Raw genomic sequence first — 18,709 nt, forward strand, 5'->3', positions numbered from 1 at the left:
ATGTTGGCTGATTCTAACAGCAGCTGTAGTCCAAAACATCTGAAGTTCATTAGGTTGTTCATTTCTAAACTCATGGAGTGTCTGCTTATCCTTCCTTTTATGAACACTTTTATTAATTACATGGTGTGATTGTTGGTGCTTGAAATAAACTAGCTTAACAAAGTAGACAAAGCCTTAACAAAGCCTGTTCTCAACACCTATTCCCAGTCTTAAGAGTTGTGCTTTGGCAAAGTCATACTCCAGTCTAGGATACAAATTAGGTGTTGCCCTGTTTTGTTTTTAAGTTCATTCACCAAATAACAATTTGGTCTTTCAATTCAATAATTGGTGCAGTAGCCAAATCCAGATTCAGAAGAATGAGTGCCTCCCATTCTTAAAGTGGTTGAATATACATCCCTGTATGTGGAATCTGACCTCTGTGTTGAAGCAATTCATTATTATCATTATTATTATTACCCACCTCGAGGCTCGAGTTGGGGCACAACATAGATAAAAATGCAGTGTATAACTAAACACACAAAACTATTTAAACACATAGGTTAAAACACATAAACATAATATTGAGACAACTACTATACATCAAAGTCATTGAGATACACATTTAAAAAATACCAATTTAAAATTCACAGTTTAAAATCAACTGGGTAGGCCTGCTGGAAGAGACAGAATTAATACTGTTTTAAATTCAGAGAGCATGTTTAGCTGTCGAATCTCATCCGACAGGTCATGCCACAGTCTAGGGGTGGAAAACAAAAGTTTGATCACTCTCGAGGACAGAGAGTTTGAAAGCAAGCATGGTCTCATTTTACAGTCTCTACAGAAACAAACCAGACTGGATGAACTCTCCCTTGGCTTAAAAATTCTGTGAGGGGCACTGTGTCACTCCTGACTGAAATAACTTAGAAGTGATATAAAGAGTCCTTGTTTTTCTCTACTATTTCCTCTAGCCTGCTTTGTGGATGGGGTCCTCCCTCTTGACATGGATGCCAGCGAGCTCCTCTCAGACACCTTTGAGATCCTGAGCTGCAAAGAGATTAAATTGTCAGCCATGAGATCTAGACCGGAGGATGACATCCAACCCGATGAGGACGAGCTGGCCATGGCCAATGTTGTCATGCAGGTGGCCCAGAAGAAACTCATATCCCAAGTGAGTATTGCAGCTCCAGAATTGTGCTGGGGCATGGCTGTGCAAACTACTTGGTGCTTTGTTGCTTTCAGACCTTTCAGTCTGGAGAAGCTCCTTTCAGTCTGAGCTCATAACAGTCTCCCTTATTAGCATGCTAAACTTCTGTTTGGGACAGGGTGCTCTTTTTCACCTGAATTCATTTCTCTGTCCTTTCTATTCAATCCAAAGGTTCAAAAGAAGCACTTTATAGAAAACGTCATCCCGATTATCACTTCGCTGAAGACCTTGTTGGAGCAAAACAGGCTTCCGGCACTGAGAGACCTTATGAACTACCTGCGGGTAATCTTTTCCTGCCCCTGTTGTGCAGTTAATCTGTGCCATGGACAACTGCTCCAGGCCTAGTTGCCAAGTTGATTGTAATGCTGTGCTGACTTACTGCCTCAAGGGACCATAACAGCAAGGAGACTTGAGAGCAAAGGGAGAGACATAGTTTCAAGGGAAAGTCTTTGTGGATTGATTTGGTTAGTTATATGCCCAGAAACCTGAGAGCTCTCTTTGGGAGGAAAGTTCTAAACTGACCTAAATTTGAAGTGGCCAGCTTGCAGCAAAACTACAAGGCTCACTATGACTGGCCAGAACAAAATCTGGCTTTTGCTCCCATCGGCCTCCACAGCACTGAAGTCTGTTCCCTGGCACAACAGACAGGGTTGAAAATCCCCACAAGACACAGGGACCAATATAACATAATGTGCTCACTAAAGTGGCACTTTCTCTCCTACTTGTGAATTTGACCTGTGGCAAAGTTGGGGAAAATAGTGGCCACCATTTGGCCTAGATCTTAGGGCTGAGGAAACAGGGAGATTTCAGAGCAACCAGCTGGATGTTGAAGGCTGGAGAGCACAGAATCTCACATTTTCTGTTCCTCAGGCAATAACAGTATCCAGTCACCACCAACTGCTCTCCAGACTTTGCTCCATCCCCTTGAACCATCTGCTCCCTGTATGTCTTTCTTTCTGGTTCTTTCTGAGTTCTTCTAAAATTTGTATCCAGCTTGATGACAAGCAAGGCGATAGAGCAAATATACACATAGAAGTCTCTAGCTTTGACTTGTTCCAAGGAAGGGAAGGTCCAGATCCTGTTCTTGTGGATCTTACCAGTCTCTTCATGGTTGAATAGGTTTGTGCCTTGTTCACTGCTCATTCTGTAGAGCAGAGAGTCAGTTTGTCATTGGATACTTTTGGACTGCAAAGTCATTGGCTTGAAAATGGACAGAGACCGAGGGATCCTTTTCTTGACCATTCCAACTCTGTTGCATCTTCTAGGAGGTGATGCAAGACTATAGAAATGAGGTCAAAGAGTTCTTTGCCATGGACAAACAGCTGGCAGCTGAGCTAGAGTATGACATGAAGAAGTACGAGGAGCAGCTGGAGAGGGAGTCTCAGCAAGGCCAGGAGATGCCCAATGCCATGGAAGCCGTGAACACTTTGGCCGGAGGCCAGGTACAGATTCCCACCTTAGAAAAGAAGCACATCTTCTGAAGTGATTGCCAGCTTTGTACCAATCCACTTTGCCAACAGGGCAGTCCCCAACCCTCTTCACAATAGTCTCTGGTTAATATGGATGCAGAGTTTTGTTTTGTTTTTTGAGACTTAGGGTTGTATTTTTATAAAAGGCTAGCTGGGGGTTTCTGGGAGTCATAGTCCCAAAATAATAATTCCATGCCCTGGAAATAATCATCTTGTCATCATCTGATACGGAAGAAAGCTGGTGTATAGGGGGCAGGGTTGCTACCGAGAGGCTGAAAAGGTTGGCTGGAGTTTATTTGGTTACAGGTTACATTTTCTAAGTGCTGAATAGAGATCCCTTCATACTACAAATCAACAGTGGGTTTATATTGGGTTTAAATACCATATGAATAATTTTATATGGGTTTTAAATGCCACTTGAATCATTTAATTATTTGCGTTTCTGGGCAGGTGCTCCAAACTCTCTAATAGTATTCTTTTTGTCCCCTGTCGTTCGCTCCCCCAGCAGCCAATATTCCTATAGTTATGCTAAGAGAGAACATGATTTTTAAATTGGCCTAAAATTTAATCTCTAAAACCCTTCGTTCCTCTCACCTAACTGGAGAATGTGTTCAAAACTTCACACACACTGTCACTCTTTCTCAGCCCAGCTCTGTGTCCCAGGGGCCAGGATAAAAGCTCCTAACATGGTTGTGGGTTGTGACCTTGCAAAGATTTACATTCAGTCTCAGCTGTTTTTGTTGTAAAATGGGAATAATAGCGATATGTGTTGCTGAGTCACTGAAAACCCAATGATAACACAAAGGCCCTCTATATTATAGAAATCTGGCATGCACTGTTTTCTCCTTTCAATAGCAGTCTCCCACCCCAGAGAGAGCAGTACTTCCTCCTGATGATCAAAATCCAGAGACTTCTCCAGCTGCCACAAGAGCTCCCTCGCCTTTAAGATCCCCTCCTGCTTCAGCACCTTTTGCGTTTACTACACCCAGACCAGACATCCTGAAACCCAGGCACGGGTAAGATATTTGGTAGATTCAGCTATTTAACAATATCCTTTTAAGTTCAGTGATTTTTTTTTTTTCCTTTTGGATTTAAACCTGAAATCTAACATTCATTCTTCTGGAGTTTTGGTGACTTTAGCCTGCTCCAGGATTCAGTGTGGCGGCAGTCTCTCTTCAGGTGGAAGCCACATCAAAGCCTAGAGGGGCACCACTCATCCTTCACCGCAGCGGTGGCTTCCTCCTGAAAAGAGACTGCTGCCGCATTGAATCCTGTAGGGGTGCACTCACCCTTTGCCAATGCAGTGGCTGCCTCCTTGGGAGGAAGCCACTACCACATTGAATCTTGGGGGAGTGCACTTGCTCTTTCTCACCATACAGCAGGAGGATGGCCTGACTGTGTGTCACTCCTCTGGTGTTACCTGGTGTAGGCCGCTTCCTGTGCATGCCCTCAGTGGACTGCTGTGCTCTGATTTTTATTTTATTTCCATTTAAAAGCTTGGCTTGGTTACAAACAATTGTTGGAAGGAGTCAAGGGCACAAATTATAACTGCTGCAAATGATTAATATTTGCATTCCCTTGGTCTGGCCTGGCCGGGCACTGGGACTTAGCCTAATATAGATATTTTCTCCAGTAGTGACAAGAATGGACCATTGCAATAAGTATCCAACGTGCCATTCTTATGATAACCAGAAATATATTCCTACCCACCCCATCTAGATTATATTTGCTCTTGTGTTTTATCAACAGGCAACCAGTCTGGTCACTTCTAACCCTCCCCTGCACACTCTGGGATAGGCAAACTTTGCCTTCAGTATGAGGACCTGGCAAAGAAAAGTGTTGCTCTGGCTTGATGCAGATCCTTTGTCCCGCCAAAGGTTTTGCATTACAGCTCCTATAATACCTTACCATGCTGGCTTCTGGTTGAAGTCCAAAACATCTGGAATACACAGAGCTTCCTTAGCCCTGAAGGAGCAACAAAACCTCCAGCAATTTTTTCTTCCCTTGTCCTCCTTTATAGGAAGACATCCCTCAATACCTTTGCCATCCTCAATTCTGCAAAACAGGCTGTGGAGAATGCTAACAGACAGCGCAGCAGAAGTGTAGGACAGAGACCTGCCTCTCCAGAGATCAGCAAAGGTAAGCTCCTCTCCCACACCCCAAAATGGACTTTCTGCCATTAGTGCTAAAACAGGCAATTCTGCCATCAGTCACTGTTTGTCTCTCTTTATTCTTTTTTCCTTCCAGGATCCTTCTGCAGTCTAAACCAAAGGTCTTCTCGATCTAGCATTCCGCTACAAGCCCGGGCAATCAGCACTCCAGAGAGTAAGTATGCAAAACAATTGTGTTCTAGAAAGGCATGGCTATCACAGAATAAGTTCGAAACTACCGCATTAATTTCGTCTTACTAGTTTTTGTATTGTTCATTTATATTTATTTCTCTGTTCATTTGTTCAGTGTGCTCATATGATTGACTGGTGTTATTCTTTGTTAATACCAACATAAAATGCATTGATTTCTTCCTGCACATGCTAATAGGGCCTGCTGAAGCCTGAGCCTTTGAGTGGACCCACATGTGATAGTAGAGCATAACTATATAGAGATGATTCCAAGTTTAATCTCTTATTTTTTAAGAAGGGATCCTAGCTTCCAATCCACAGAAGGAACCCTGTGCATTATTTTGCGCCTGCCACTGACTATAGACAGCTGACCACCATTGCCACCCTTTCCCTAACACAGCTGTGTCAAGAGACCTGACATTAACACCAGATGCCCTTACAGTTCCCTCATCTGCTGTGCAGAAAGTCTTGGGACACCACTGCCATGAAAACTGTGCCTTTCTGTCTGCCTGGGGGCTTGTGTTGATGCTCCACTTAAATGACATATGCTGAGTAGAGAAGGAGGGAGAGAAGCTGTTAATCCCTGAGTGGGCCAAGGCTTAAAATTCCAGCTTTCCTTCCTAGCAGCATCACAAGCTGCACATCGCATTACTGCTGCCTGACCTGGCCAGTATTGAGCGTTCAGTCCCCTTGTCCTTAAAGAAGAGAGAAGCAGTTCTCATGCCTGTTCCATTGTAATTTCTTCTTCCCTCCCCCATTCAAACAGCAGTTATGTACAGTTCACAGCAAGTAAGGCTGAATTTGCAGTGCAGAATTAATGCAGTTTGACACTGATTTAACTGCCATGGCTCCATGCTATGGAACTCTGGGATTTGTAGTTTTGTGAGATATTTTGCCTTTTCTGTCAGAGCTCTGGTGCCACAACAAATGACAAATCCCAGGATTTCATAGCATGGAGCCATGGCAGTTAAAAGCAATGTCAAACTGCATTAATTCTGCAGTGCAGATTCAGCCTCAGTGGCACAGCCCACCCCAGTTTCAAAGAAAGAATGATTGAGAGACTAACCAGGGGGAGATGAACTGCCTGCCCCTGACTTGGAAATGTGTCTGCCCACTCCTGCCTGATGTACAATCAGAGAAGGCTGTTGTTTGCATTGTGTTAAATCAGAGTGAGAAAGAGATGCCTTTTTAGAATCAAAGTGGTCTGTTCTACAAGTTATAGAGCCAATTTCACTTCTTGCCTAACCTCAATTCCCATGACGTTTGGCACAACCTTTAACTCAAGTAAACATGCAGATTCTCTATTGGCCTTCTTGCAGCCAAAGCCAGTAGATACATTTTTAGAAGCTGGTGAGAATCCCAAAGTCTTGTTTTGGACAAGATACATTTTTCCTCCACTGCTGTGCTGATGCCAAACCTACAAATAAATGATCCTAAAAAACCTGTATGTCTATTTGAAACGTATTTATAATCCTATCTTTCTGTCTCAGTGTGGGACACTTAAGGTGACTCACACCCAAAAGCAAAAATCAGGATGCAAAATTGAAGTATGTATAACACACGTCAACCAGGGTGTGCCAGTGGCAGTGTATTGCTCTCCAAAATCCCATGGAGGAGCAAGGTTCCCCTTCCCTCAGCTAAATAATTCGCTCAAAGGTTGAACTTAAACACTCACGTTGCACAACAGGTGTGCATTTCCAAAGGGGAACCTTGTTAGCTATTGTATGAAAAACATGCTGGATTAGATAGTCCTTTGATCTGATTCATTTTATAATCTTAAAATCAGGCTGTAAGAAATTGGAACTGAAACGTGAAGGCTGCTTCAGGGCCTGGACCTATCCCTCCTTGCCTGCATTACTCCATAAAGTATCCTGTCAACTAGTAGCATTAGATATAATAAAATAATCTACTACTAGTAGTAATAATAATAATAAATAATCTTTTCAGATTCATCCTCCCAGTGTTTGTGTTTTTCAGAGTCTATTGACAACATGACCTTTGGGGCTGGAGTGAGCTATATCAGTCTGACGCATACACCAGAGTCAGCGCAAGGTAAGTTATTGCTGTTCCCACTCCTCCTACATGCATTTATAAACTTATAATTGGGGCAACTGAAACATGTTGATATTTCTGATTTTCCTCCTGAAGGCAAACAAGATGCTCAGGATCCACAGAGACAGATTGTCTGTTTGCAATCACCTGACAAGCCGTGAGTATAACTGATAGGAATGATCCTGCAGCCCTAAATCCTTTCCTGTCAAATTCATTGTCAAATTATGCCATGAGCATAAGGTCCAAAACACACTGCAGAAATAATCCAGTTTGAGACCACTTTAACTGTCCTGAGAATACTGGGAACTGTAGTTTACTGGAGCTCTGTGACAGAGAAGGCTAAATGTCTCACAAAATTAGAAGTTGTGCTTACCGAGAAGGTTCATTCTGGGATGCCAGGGGGAGCAATCCACCACATTTGGGTTTATCCCACATGCTAACCCAATCTGGCAGGAGTCTGAATGCTTTTTTGGTTATGACTGTTGAGTTTTTATTTTTCTGCCCAGCTAATCTGACATAGAAAGCCCTTCTCCAGCATAGTAAAATGGAAAGCTGAAGGGGAAAAGATAGGGAAAAGGATGGAGAAGAAATGAAAGAAGATAAAGGAGAGTAATTCAGAGGCAGTGGAAACACCATGCCACTTACTGTGTGCGATGACAGAGATAAAGGTGTAAAATGAAGCAAAAATCCATCCACAAGACCACTACAGTTCACAGAATTCCCTAGCATTGGGCCTGGGCAGTTAAAGTGGTCTCAACCTGGATTACTGCAATGTGGTTTGGACCCAAGATAGATTGATGCCTCCAAAATAATTGTGGGTAAGTCCGGATTTGAATCTAGGCTTTCCTAGCCTGACATGAATTACCGTATATACTTGACTATAAGTCGACCCCCTGTTGAGGGCAGGTTTTGGGGGCAAAATTATGGGTTTTGATATGACCCTTGGATGAGGCGAGGCTAAAACTTAGGGACATTCAACAAAGGATCTAAATGATGAAGCAAAGGAAAACAATGCCAAAGAACCTAGAAAAGTCTGGCAGGCATAATGGTTTTGGTTCACACTAAAGGATGGATGGAAGAGAGAACAGAGACACGTCAGTGCTTCCAGGACAGATTGCACTCTTGCCTTTTGCCAGGGATGGTTCACTTTTTAATAAGAGTTAAAGTATAGTATTTACATTGACCCTTGGATAAGTTGACCTAGGTTTTGGGGATCAATTTTTGACTAACATTTCTAGACTTACACATGAGTATATACAGTACTGCACAACAGTGGAACTTGGTGCCTGCAAATGAATTATGTTTCTGATGTACACTGCACTGCTATTGACAGAAGTAAATCAGCCTCTATTTTGTCCTTGCATGAAAGGACAAATAACTATCGTTTCTCTCCAGTGAAGGAGAAAATGTATATTTCTCAACAGTGTTACATCTGCTTCAAAAGACAATTGGGACACTGAGCGAAAACTGTGCAGAAGTCTTGCTCCTCTGTTAATCTTCCCAACAAGATTTTCTAGCTGTTGAGAACCCTGCTTTTTCAGTTTTGAGATGAACAGGTGCTGAATACCATCTCTTTGTATGAGGTGGGACAAAGAAAACAAACATGACGTGTGATTGTGATGGAGCAGGGGTTTACTCTTGTGGAGAAGCCCTTCTCACTGCTCTTTGGAAACCCATCCAAAGAAATGTGCTGTCTCTGAGCTGAAAAACAGGATCAGCAATTTTGCTGGATGGGAGTCTGATGGTAGGCTGTAGCGCTATACAGCTCAGGAGAAGGGACATGTCTGTACAGTAATAAAGTTCCACGTTATTTCCAGTTTGGGGCTCAAGTCAGCTTTAAAAAATTCACATCATGCAACAATTAAAAAATAATTACATTACCAAAAAAATTAAAACCCAGTTAAAATTAAAACCAACAAATAAAACCCCAGCACATTATACAAGATGTACTTCCTCTTTAAAAATCAATTCTCAAAGGCCTGCTAGAATAACAAGATCTTCACCAGGTCATGAAAAGATAGTAAGGAAGGTGTGAGTCTAACTTGTCTGAGAAGAGAGTTCCAGAGCTTGGGAGCAGCCATAGAGACAGACCTTTTCTGTGTTCCTGCCAGATTATTTTATTAGGATAGAGAAAAGGGCCTCCCCAGAAGATCTTAAAACACAGGCAGATTCATATGGGAGAATACCATCCTTCAAGTAACCTATCTGAATGCTCTATGTTGAAATGGTTAGATTAGTTCACATGTGGAACTGGAGTGTTTACAGAATTCCGGATAAGGACAAAGAACCTTCAAAAATTGCCTTAACTTCTTTATGTCGACTCCGATTTTTACAAATTGGGGGCATGCATTCAATTTGACATGGCTCTGACCACTCAGTCTTGCGTTCCTGTGTTCAAACACTGTTTCTTCTTTGATCTTCTAGATTATCACAGCCCCCACCATGGAAAATCAACTCTCCCGGGAGGGAAAATCGCCCCTCAAGCGTGGGGCTGAGAAGGTCCAGCCGCAAAACTCCCTTGACACAATCAAAATGATGGTTTCCACCTCCCAAAGCCGTATCTTGTACAGAAAAATAATCATGGTATCTCCTTTTTCCACCCACTTGTAGTCTCATTGGCGATCACTGTTTAAATCTTTGCCTAAATTCTGTTCTTGTAAATATATTTGTAATGCTGGTATGTCAAGCTTTCTTTTTAAAACTGATATATTGTAAATATATGTTTTGGAATTGTTGGTGAAAGTAACTCATCACTTGGGATAATGTACAGCCTGTATGCTTTAGCTTACTTTGTTCATGATGAATGAGTAAATAAAATAAGCCTGGAAGAATTAAAAATTAAACTCTCATTGAGACAGTCAAAACCGGGTCACAAGAGCTACAGAGCAGTTAGCTCAATTTGTATCCCTGGGATGAGGTGGCTAAATGATAATAGTGTTCAGTCATATATGAAAGAGCCAGGCTTCCACAAATGTATTTTTCCAGTCCAAATCAGATCACAGTGTGTTGGAAAAGCCTTAAGGTCTCTGTTTCATCATTCTTATACATACACACACACACACACACACACACCATATATACACACTACGGACACACCATAGGCAGCTGAAAGCTTATGCTGAAATCATATACACACACGAGTAGCTCACAGTCGTTTAACAATTTCAAGGATATTAGGTCTGTCGGTGTGCCCTGCCCTCAGATGGGCTCTGTCGGTGAGGTGGCTCGGAGAAGAGTCACTGAACAGCCTTTGGAAGGGGACACAAAGCTTAGCTGACTTCCACAGTCAGCTAAGAGTTGTTGTTTCTGGGACCCTGCCCCAGTGGGAGATGAGAGAGTTGCCTCTATTAATACACTAAGCTTCAGCTTCAAAACAAAAAACAAATGCGCCTGAGACCTCATGCCACACTGGGTGAGTGTCAGAGATCCTGACACCACCTCAGAATAGGCAACCCCACGACTAAGTGGATGTCTTGGAGCAAAGCCACATTTAGTGGTCCAGCACCTCTTTGTAAGTTACATCAGAGAAACGCAGAGGAGAAGGAAAAGAAGAGGGTTCTACAGTAAGCCCCAGATGTCAAGCTATCAGTATGAAAAGAGCACAAGGGAACAGAATTCAACCCAACCCCTGAGTTCAGAATTCAGCCATTCCCAGGAGTTTCAGACATTTTTTGTTTGCTTTTTGCTTTGAAGCTGAAGCTCAATGTACCAACAGAGGCAACCCACTCCTCCCCCACTCTCCTTCGAGCCGCCTGACTGATGGAGCCCACCTAAGCACTGCCACCTGGGAAGGCAGGGCAAGGGCATGGGGGCAGGGGGCTAGAACTCACTGGAGGGCACCCTCCTTCTGCTGATGCAGCCTCTGGAGCACTGCCTCTTCCTCCTCCTCTTGCTGCAGCTGTTCCTGCAAACTCTGAACTGAAGCTTTATTTCCTTGTTGCAAAGACAAAGCCTGTCACTGTCCAAGAGATCTCTGATCCACTTTCTCTGGGGAATCCTCAGCGTGTTCCTTCCAAGCCTCCATTTGTTTGACTTCACTCAGCATTTCTGTCACTAGGAGAAACAGATCCACAGGAAAGGCTATGGGGAATGGACTGGCCATGGTGAAGCCCACAGGCACCCCCTTCCATTGCACCCAAGAGAAAGAAAAGCAAGCCAGTCACCAGAAAACAGCAAATGTTCTGGAACAGGCAAAAACAGTCAACATGTCAGGGTTTCTTGTGGCCATCCAAGCTCACTCCAGGACAGACAGTGCTGTGGAGCTGGAGGAGGAAAGAGCCCAGGAAGGCTCTTCAAAGGAAAGGGGGAAGGGGGTCCATCCATGCATCTTTTAAGGGAATGCCCATTCTGGTTCACCTCCCACTGCTCAAAATAACTTGAGATTCCCCCCCCCCCAATGCAGAGTTTCAGCAATGCACCCCAATTGCCAACTATCAGCCGATAAATACACAGAATTAATTTGAACTGGAAAAGATGTGAAGGATTGACTTTCCCTTCTTAGCTGAATCCTGGATCACAGCTCAGAAATCTAAAAACATTTTTTGGTTCATTCTCATCACCACTAGAAAACAATTTTATGTTGAAAAGATGAGATATTAATGGTCACATTTGGCACTCATGGAAGCGGCATTTTGCACCTTCTGAAGTTCCACACGAATCCCAAGGACTCAGCCAGACCTCCAACCCAGCTGTGCCGATGGGAGACTCACCCCCTGCAACAAATGCAGCCAGACTCACAAGCAAAAACAGTGGGCCCAACTGCAGCTCCATCAGACACAAAAATATTCTGGCCCATTCTGCCACAGAAAGAACATTAAAGAAGGAAGAGTGTTGTGCTACAGAATGCCAGGCATCCGGCCAGCTGGCTCAGTGTCTGGAGTGGGCACTGTACCTTCCTGCTGCTTCTGGTGATCCCTGGTCTTGCTCCTTTTCTAAGCTGCCTTTCTGGTCATCCATTTCCTGCACCAAGCAGCTTTCCTCCTGCAGATGGAAGCAATGCACAGCAGGTCTGCTACAGTCCAGGGTTACCATTTCTAGAGGCAGCAGCAGAGGTATTACAAGCAAGGCCATTTCAGGTCTCAAGTAAAATGGGGACGCCTTGTTCTGCCTTCTGCAGGCTGGGATCCCTTCACTATGTTGCGCCCCCATCATGCTTCAAGCACAATTCAACAGTAATATGCAAGCCACCATCATGACAAGAATCTTCAGAAAGCAGTGAGTTTCTAAAGTCTCTTTAGCTTCATAACTGTATTCAGAGGGAATAACCTCCTGTAGGGATGCTCCACATGGGCTTCTTCCTCTTGCAACAGAGGCACTGATGTTCCTCTGTGGATGGCGGTGGTAGCATTTTTCAGCCCCACTCCCAGTCCTCCTTCCTTACAATGAGCCCCAGACCAACAGTGGCTCCTCTGGTAGACGAAGCAGGCACTTGCTGCGTTCTCTGTTGACAGCATGTGCACGTGTGCTCTCAATGTATCCATTCATATGATGGGGACGGAACATATCTGAATTTGGAAAAGGGCAAACCATTGGCTGAAGTACCCCACGTGGGATTTGGCCCACTTTTTGGCTGGACAGCAGGCTTCCCGTGTGTCCTCATAGGTACACTCAGTTCTTGTAACAGCTTATGTGAACAGAGGAAGAGCTGAACAGCACCACAAAGGAACTGCAGAAACACTGGCTAGTCATTAAAATGTCAAGAGATTTTCAGGGCTTTCTCTATACAATCCCCTTCCCCAGTGAACTATCTTTTTGGCCCTGACTTCATTCCTGAGGCTCCCTGACAAGCAAAGTCCTCATTCCTACTAGCACAAGATACTCTTCAGACAGAAAAAGAAAGCCTTTTCCCCTGTCAGTATCCATGGTCAACTTACCATGAGCTTTTGCTATCCAAATCCCAAGGTTTGCCTGACAGGACAGTGTTTCCTCAAGGTGGTGGTCCATGGACCAATCCCCAAACCATCTGTTACTGATTTTGGAGAGTTTCCAAGAAAGTAAGAAACGACTTAAACCAATGGGCACAAATATGGTGCTGGTCCCCAGCATATTGGGGGGAGGAGGGAGAACTGCCGGCGCCCACACATCAGAGAGCTTAAGATGCACAACTGCAGAAAATGCACAAGCAGTGTGTGTGTGTCCTCAGCAGCACACTAGAAAGCAATCTGTTGTATGGGGAAGGGTGCCTACAGGCCGGAGAGGTGGAGTGGGTGTCACGTTTGTGAGAGTTGGCAGTCTTCATCTTTAAAGGAAACACACACATCCCTCCTCACCCTAAGCCTCAAAGGGACCTCCTCCACTCCTCAGCTGCAGATAGATGAGGGGCAGCGGGGCTCTGTTTCCTTCTTTCCAGCTGGAGGTTAGCAGTAGAAGCAGGTGGTCAGCCAAGGCAACCAGCTTTCCAGAGAGATCCAAATAAACCGCTGTCATCACTCACCTCCTCCTTCCAAGTGCTTTCCACAGAGGCTCTGCTTGCTGCAAACTTGGACTGGAGGTAATTCAGCCACATCCAGGGCATTCTCCAAAATGGGACTCTAGAAAATAAAGCCCCAAGAAGCAAGAACAGTGGTAGCAGAAAATGGCATTGCCAGAGACCTGTTAGTCCTCTCCTCTCCTCAGTCCTGGAGCATGTAAAGTTATAAGAGTGGCACAAATGGGACTGACTTGCCCAAAAAGGCAGAGAAAGTATTTTAGGCCATGGGTACTGTGACCAAAGGCAGTGATGGGTTCAGAAGGAACAGACTTCAGCAGGGCTTTACTTCTTGCATTTGGCCAAAGAGAGACAAAAATGCTGAATGCAATAACTGATAATGGCTCCTCACGGGGCACCTTGGGCCTCTGATTCACACACTGGTGGGCAAAAGCCACTAAATAACTATAACAACAACAACAACAACCTTCTAGACGATGCAGCTCAGATGAAGAGCCACCCACCATTTCATCCGTCTGCTTCTGAAACACACCAGATGGCCTACCACCCGCACTGATGGCAAACTCACCACAACGTCCTGTGGCTGATGGTCCAAGGGGTCAGAAAGATGCAGCTCTTTCATGTGACTGCTACCTTCAGAAACCTTCAGGGGCAAAAAACCAGATACATGTTGTTGTTGCTGCTGCTGTTGTTGTTATGGGCCTTCTTGATGGACACTGATTTACAGCAAAGACATTAAAGTGTTTTTTGGCAAGATTTATTCCAAAGAAGTTTGCCACTGGCTTCCTCTAATGCTGGAAGAGTGTGCCTTGCCCAAGGCAACCCAGTGGCTTCCAGGACTGAGTGGGGATTCAAACCCTGGTTTCCCAGAATCTTACTCCAGCATTCGCACCACTACACCATGCTGGCTCTAAGAATACATTTTTTCTGGGCAAGATTTCTTCAGAAGAGGTTTGCCATTGCCTTAAGCAAAGAGACTGCGACATGCCCAGCGTCACTTAATGGGTTTCCATGGCCAAGCGGGGATCTGAACCTTGGTTTCCTTGAGCCCATGTCTAACACTGAAATCCTTACACCACACAGGATAGTTTTCACTATTAGTAACTCAGAGGTGTTGGGCAGAAGGATTTCTGTAGGAAATTTTCAAGCACTTTATTTTTCCAGGGAATTTTTTCTATTTCTATTTCAAAAACAGCAATGCAACACTGGACAAGTTTGGTAGCCCCAAAGTTGCAATCCATGTTTTATGGGCAATTGATTGCCGCCTTGGAAGTACATGCGAAAGAGCACATATTCTCTGTAGTGAGTGATAAACAGAAAGGAGTGGGGAGATGGGATAAAATGAAAGCACAAATATAAGTAATGATCCAAACTAATACTAAGTTATGGATTCATCTTTTGACAGTGCAGATCAAGCCGAACCACAATTAACTTTTTGTTTCACTTCAAAAAAAATAATAGAGCCATTTTTGGTACTCAGATGTGCAGACTCACAAACAAATGCAATATTGAACTTGTTTCTTTTTCTGAATTTTTTTCAACTGTAAAGAATCAGTCAGAAATTCCAATAATGAAGAACAGTGGTAGGTTTCTTTTTCCCACAGAACAAGAATCCTATAAAGGCAGAAGAGGATCAGAATCAGGTTTGCTTCAATCTCAGTTTGAACTAAGTAGTGCTACTTATTCCACAGAGAGTTAACTGGGGAACTAATGGCCTCAGAGGAGGAGTGCTGGACTCTGCTGGAAGCATATGAACCGCACGCAGCTCCTTGGTCCTGCTAATGGAGTCCCAATTACTACCATTCCCCTTAAATTTCCCCTCCATCCACTCACTTCAACAGGCAGGGATGAGGCCACCGTTTTCAGAGCACCCCTTTGCAGTAGCAAACCCCACTGAGGTCGGCCAATATCCCACCTGCAATATGTTCCAAGGAAAGAGCTCAGTTCCTTGCTCTCTGCTTTTGCAATGCTAACAGCTAGCATTTGAAGAACAAAAGAGGCGTGAGGGAGGGGAGACTCATTCCTCTCTGGCTCGGCTATGTGGGCTTCCCCAACACCAGATGCAACCGAAGGGGTTTGGGTGTGGATATGGAAATGGGTGGGAATGTGATTCAAGCTGCAGCTTCTGAACACTCTTCAAGGGCAGCTTCTGAGGGAAGAGTTCTGGGCACCTGGCTCAACAAGTCAAGGTACAACTCTCCGGCTCTTCACACAGGAAACACTCACTTCATTGTCAAGGCTGGCACCAAGGCTGGCACTGACCTCCATGTGGAGGTTCCTGAGAAGCTGGGCTGCTCTTCCTAGGCTCTGCAAAGGCAACAAAGGAGCAAAGAGGATTTTCTGCTGTGCATCCCAAGCCACTCTTCAAAAACACACACAAGGAATAAACCACACAGAAAGCCCCCTCCCCACACCAATACAGTGTTGGGATCTTTGCAGGGCAGGAAATCTTGACTTGTACCCTGCAGAGAGAAGGAATGATGGAAAGAGAGAAGGAATGATGGAAAGAAGGGAGGGAAGGCGGGAGGGGGAAAGGAAGCAAGGAAGGACAGGAAGGAGGGAGGGAGGGCAGGAAGGAAGGAAGGAAGGAGGGAGGGAGGGAAGGAAGGAAGGAAGGAAGGAAGGAAGGAAGAAAGAAGGGAGGGAAGAAGGAAGGAAGGAAGGACAGGAAGGAGGGAGGGAGGGCAGGAAGGAAGGAAGGAAGGAGGGAAGGAAGGAAGGAAGGAAGGAAGGAAGGAAGAAAGAAAGAAGGGAGGGAAGGCGGGAGGGGGGAAGGAAGGAAGGACAGGAAGGAGGGAGGGAGGGCAGGAAGGAAGGAAGGAAGGAAGGAAGGAAGGAGGGAGGGAGGGAAGGGAGGGAGGGAGGGAAGGAAGGAAGGAAGGAGGGAAGGCGGGAGGGGGGAAGGAAGGAAGGAAGGACAGGAAGGAGGGAGGGAGGGCAGGAAGGAAGGAAGGAAGGAAGGAAGGAAGGAGGGAGGGGGGAAGGAAGCAAGGAAGGACAGGAAGGAGGGAGGGAGGGCAGGAAGGAAGGAAGGAAGGAGGGAGGGCAGGAAGGAAGGAAGGAAGGAGGGAGGGAGGGAAGGAAGGAAGGAAGGAAGGAAGAAGGGAGGGAAGGCGGGAGGGGGGAAGGAAGGAAGGAAGGAGGGAGGGAAGGAAAAAAGGAAGAAAGAAGGGAGGGAAGGAGGGAGGGAGGGAGGGCAGGAAGGAAGGAAGGAAGGAAGAAGGGAGGGAAGGCGGGAGGGGAGAAGGAAGGAAGGAGGGAGGGAGGGAAGGAAAAAAGGAAGAAAGAAGGGAGGGAAGGAGGGAGGGAGGGCAGGAAGGAAGGAAGGAAGGAAGGAGGGAGGGAGGGAGGGAGGGAGGGAGGGAAGGAAGGAAGGAAGGAAGGAAGGAAGGAAGGAAGAAGGGAGGGAAGAAGGAAGGAAGGAAGGAAGGAGGGAGGGAAGGAAGGAAGGAAGGAAGGAAGAAGGGAGGGAAGGCGGGAGGGGAGAAGGAAGGAAGGAAGGAAGGAAGGAGGGAGGGAGGGAGGGAGGGCAGGAGGGCAGGAAGGAAGGAAGGAAGGAAGGAAGGAAGGACAGTATCTGAAGGTCAAGGTTCCCCCGCAAGATTCCTGCTGATGCCAGCGGGAGAGGCTGCCTTGCAAGCCAAGGCCTGCCGCCATCTGAGCAAGGGCAGCTGCCCCAGAAGGCCCGGCAAGGCCTGCTCCTGGAGAGAGGCCCCGGATGCAAGCTTGGGAGCCTGGTCCGTAAAAGCAGAGCCAAAGGCCGCCCAGAGAGAGGCCCAGGGCCCCTGCCAGGGAGTCCCCCGGGAGGAAGGGAGGGAGGCCCAGGCTGACCCTCCGCTTCTCCTTGCGCCTGCCTCCGCCGCCTCCACCCGCTGAGCGGCCCCTGGCCCTCCAAGGGGCCCTGGCCCCAAACCCTCGGGGAGGCCCCCAAGGGAGGCCCCACAGACTGACCAGGGCTTCCTCTCGGCCGGCGGGCGGGCGGGCAGCGGGGCCACGATCCCTCCCGGGGCAGCCACAGCAGCTCCGGCTCCTTCTCCGCGTCGGTCCCGATCATTCTCTGCAAGAAGGCGGGCAGGGAGGAGGCCTCGGCGGAGCCCGGGAGACCTCGGCCGGCCGGGCGGGCGGGCGACGGGCCTCTCTCGCTCGGGACGTAGCTCTCGTCGTAGTCCTCCTCCAGGATGAGCCGGTCCCCGATCCGCAGGGCCGCCGGCAGCGCCATGGCCCAGGACTACGAGGCGGAACCTCCCTCCGAGGCCGGACGAACCGCGCCAAAGGAAGCGGCGGCGGAAGGAGGGGAAGCGGCGTAGTTGCCATGGCAGCGCAGCTGGCCCGCGCAGGCGCACTCCCTAGGCGCCTAAGTCCCGTCGCGGCGGGTGGCTCTCGCGAGAAGAAGCCTGCCTAGTTCCCTTCACCTGGCCCTTCCTTCCTTCGCTCTGATTGGCTGCCTGTTTCTGAGGGGTACAGCCTCATTCCCTTCACCTGGCCCTTTCTGCTCTCTGATTGGTCGTCTGTGCCCATAAAACACCGGAAGTCGGACACGAAGCAGGCAGGCAGCAGAACACACACCCCTTTAATAAAAGCCATTAAAACAAAGGGCTACCAGTGAGTGGCAGCCTAAACATTAAAAGTACTATACATCACAGATGCAACAACAACAACAACCATATCTATTTAAATAGGATATGAGAAGAACAGCAATAGGCCCTGGCCTTGCCCCACTGGGAGCTCATTCCTGCCATTCTCTGGAGATGGCCAGGCGGAAGGGAGGGAGGGAGGGAAAGGACATTTCCTCCTGACACTGGAGCTGCCTGGGAAGAGAGGAGGCGTGTGTGCCCGTCCCTTTGCCTCTGGCTCCCAGAGCCCTGGGTCTGGGGTCTGCCTCTTCCATGGGAAAGGGAGAGGGGAAGAGGAAAGGGAGGGAGGGAGGGAGGGAGGGAGGAGGGAAGGCGGGCGGGCGGGCGGGCGGGAGGGAGGGAAGGAAGGAAGGAAGGGAACGAAGGAAACAAGGAAGGAGGGAGATAGGAATGAAAGAAGGTAGGGAAGGAAGGAAGGCAGGGAGGGAGGGAAGAGAGAAGCAAGGAAAGGAAGGAAAGAAAGAAAGAAAGAAAGAAAGAAAGACGGAGGGAGGGAGGGAAGAGAAACAAGGAAAGGAAGGAAGGAGAGAGGGAAGGGAAGAAAGAAGGAAGGAAGGGAAGGAAGCTAGGAAGGAAGGAAGCGAGCGAGGGAGGGAGGGAACAAA

General features: G+C 46.8%; 2 protein-coding genes across 6 annotated transcripts in view; one reads left to right on the forward strand and one right to left on the reverse strand.

Moving 5' to 3' along the window:
• LOC149307000 (condensin-2 complex subunit D3-L-like) overlaps positions 1-9,579 on the forward strand; it is a 44,742-nt gene extending 35,163 nt beyond the window's left edge. The window contains exons 27-35 of the mRNA XM_089537512.1: positions 948-1,147; positions 1,355-1,465; positions 2,449-2,625; positions 3,508-3,668; positions 4,673-4,791; positions 4,900-4,977; positions 6,969-7,043; positions 7,140-7,200; positions 9,468-9,579. Coding sequence (XP_089393638.1) covers positions 948-1,147; positions 1,355-1,465; positions 2,449-2,625; positions 3,508-3,668; positions 4,673-4,791; positions 4,900-4,977; positions 6,969-7,043; positions 7,140-7,200; positions 9,468-9,579 — 1,094 coding nt within the window. The remainder of the gene's footprint in view (positions 1-947; positions 1,148-1,354; positions 1,466-2,448; positions 2,626-3,507; positions 3,669-4,672; positions 4,792-4,899; positions 4,978-6,968; positions 7,044-7,139; positions 7,201-9,467) is intronic.
• On the reverse strand, positions 123-17,790 carry LOC149307001 (uncharacterized). 5 transcript variants are annotated; one of them, XR_016282284.1, is made up of 7 exons: positions 17,422-17,790; positions 15,697-15,777; positions 14,965-15,084; positions 14,039-14,113; positions 13,477-13,573; positions 11,935-12,023; positions 123-11,096 (listed from the first exon to the last, which is right to left on the reverse strand). XR_016282284.1 is itself a non-coding variant. In XM_089537511.1 (3 exons), exons 1-2 carry the CDS (start codon positions 17,687-17,689, stop codon positions 15,704-15,706), a joined length of 342 nt encoding a protein of 113 aa, XP_089393637.1. In that variant the 5' UTR covers positions 17,690-17,790; the 3' UTR covers positions 123-2,639; positions 15,697-15,703. The 5 variants fall into 5 exon arrangements, 2 of the variants coding, with proteins under 2 accessions (XP_089393637.1, XP_089393636.1); XR_016282286.1 differs by lacking the exon at positions 14,965-15,084 and having other exon boundaries at positions 123-2,639; XR_016282285.1 differs by lacking the exon at positions 14,965-15,084.
• Between the last annotated feature and the right edge of the window lie 919 nt (positions 17,791-18,709).

This window comes from Sceloporus occidentalis, unplaced genomic scaffold (assembly GCF_023333645.1).
Source record: "Sceloporus occidentalis isolate IW3139 unplaced genomic scaffold, rSceOcc1.0.p SCAF_9, whole genome shotgun sequence".
Taxonomy (NCBI): domain Eukaryota; kingdom Metazoa; phylum Chordata; class Lepidosauria; order Squamata; family Phrynosomatidae; genus Sceloporus; species Sceloporus occidentalis.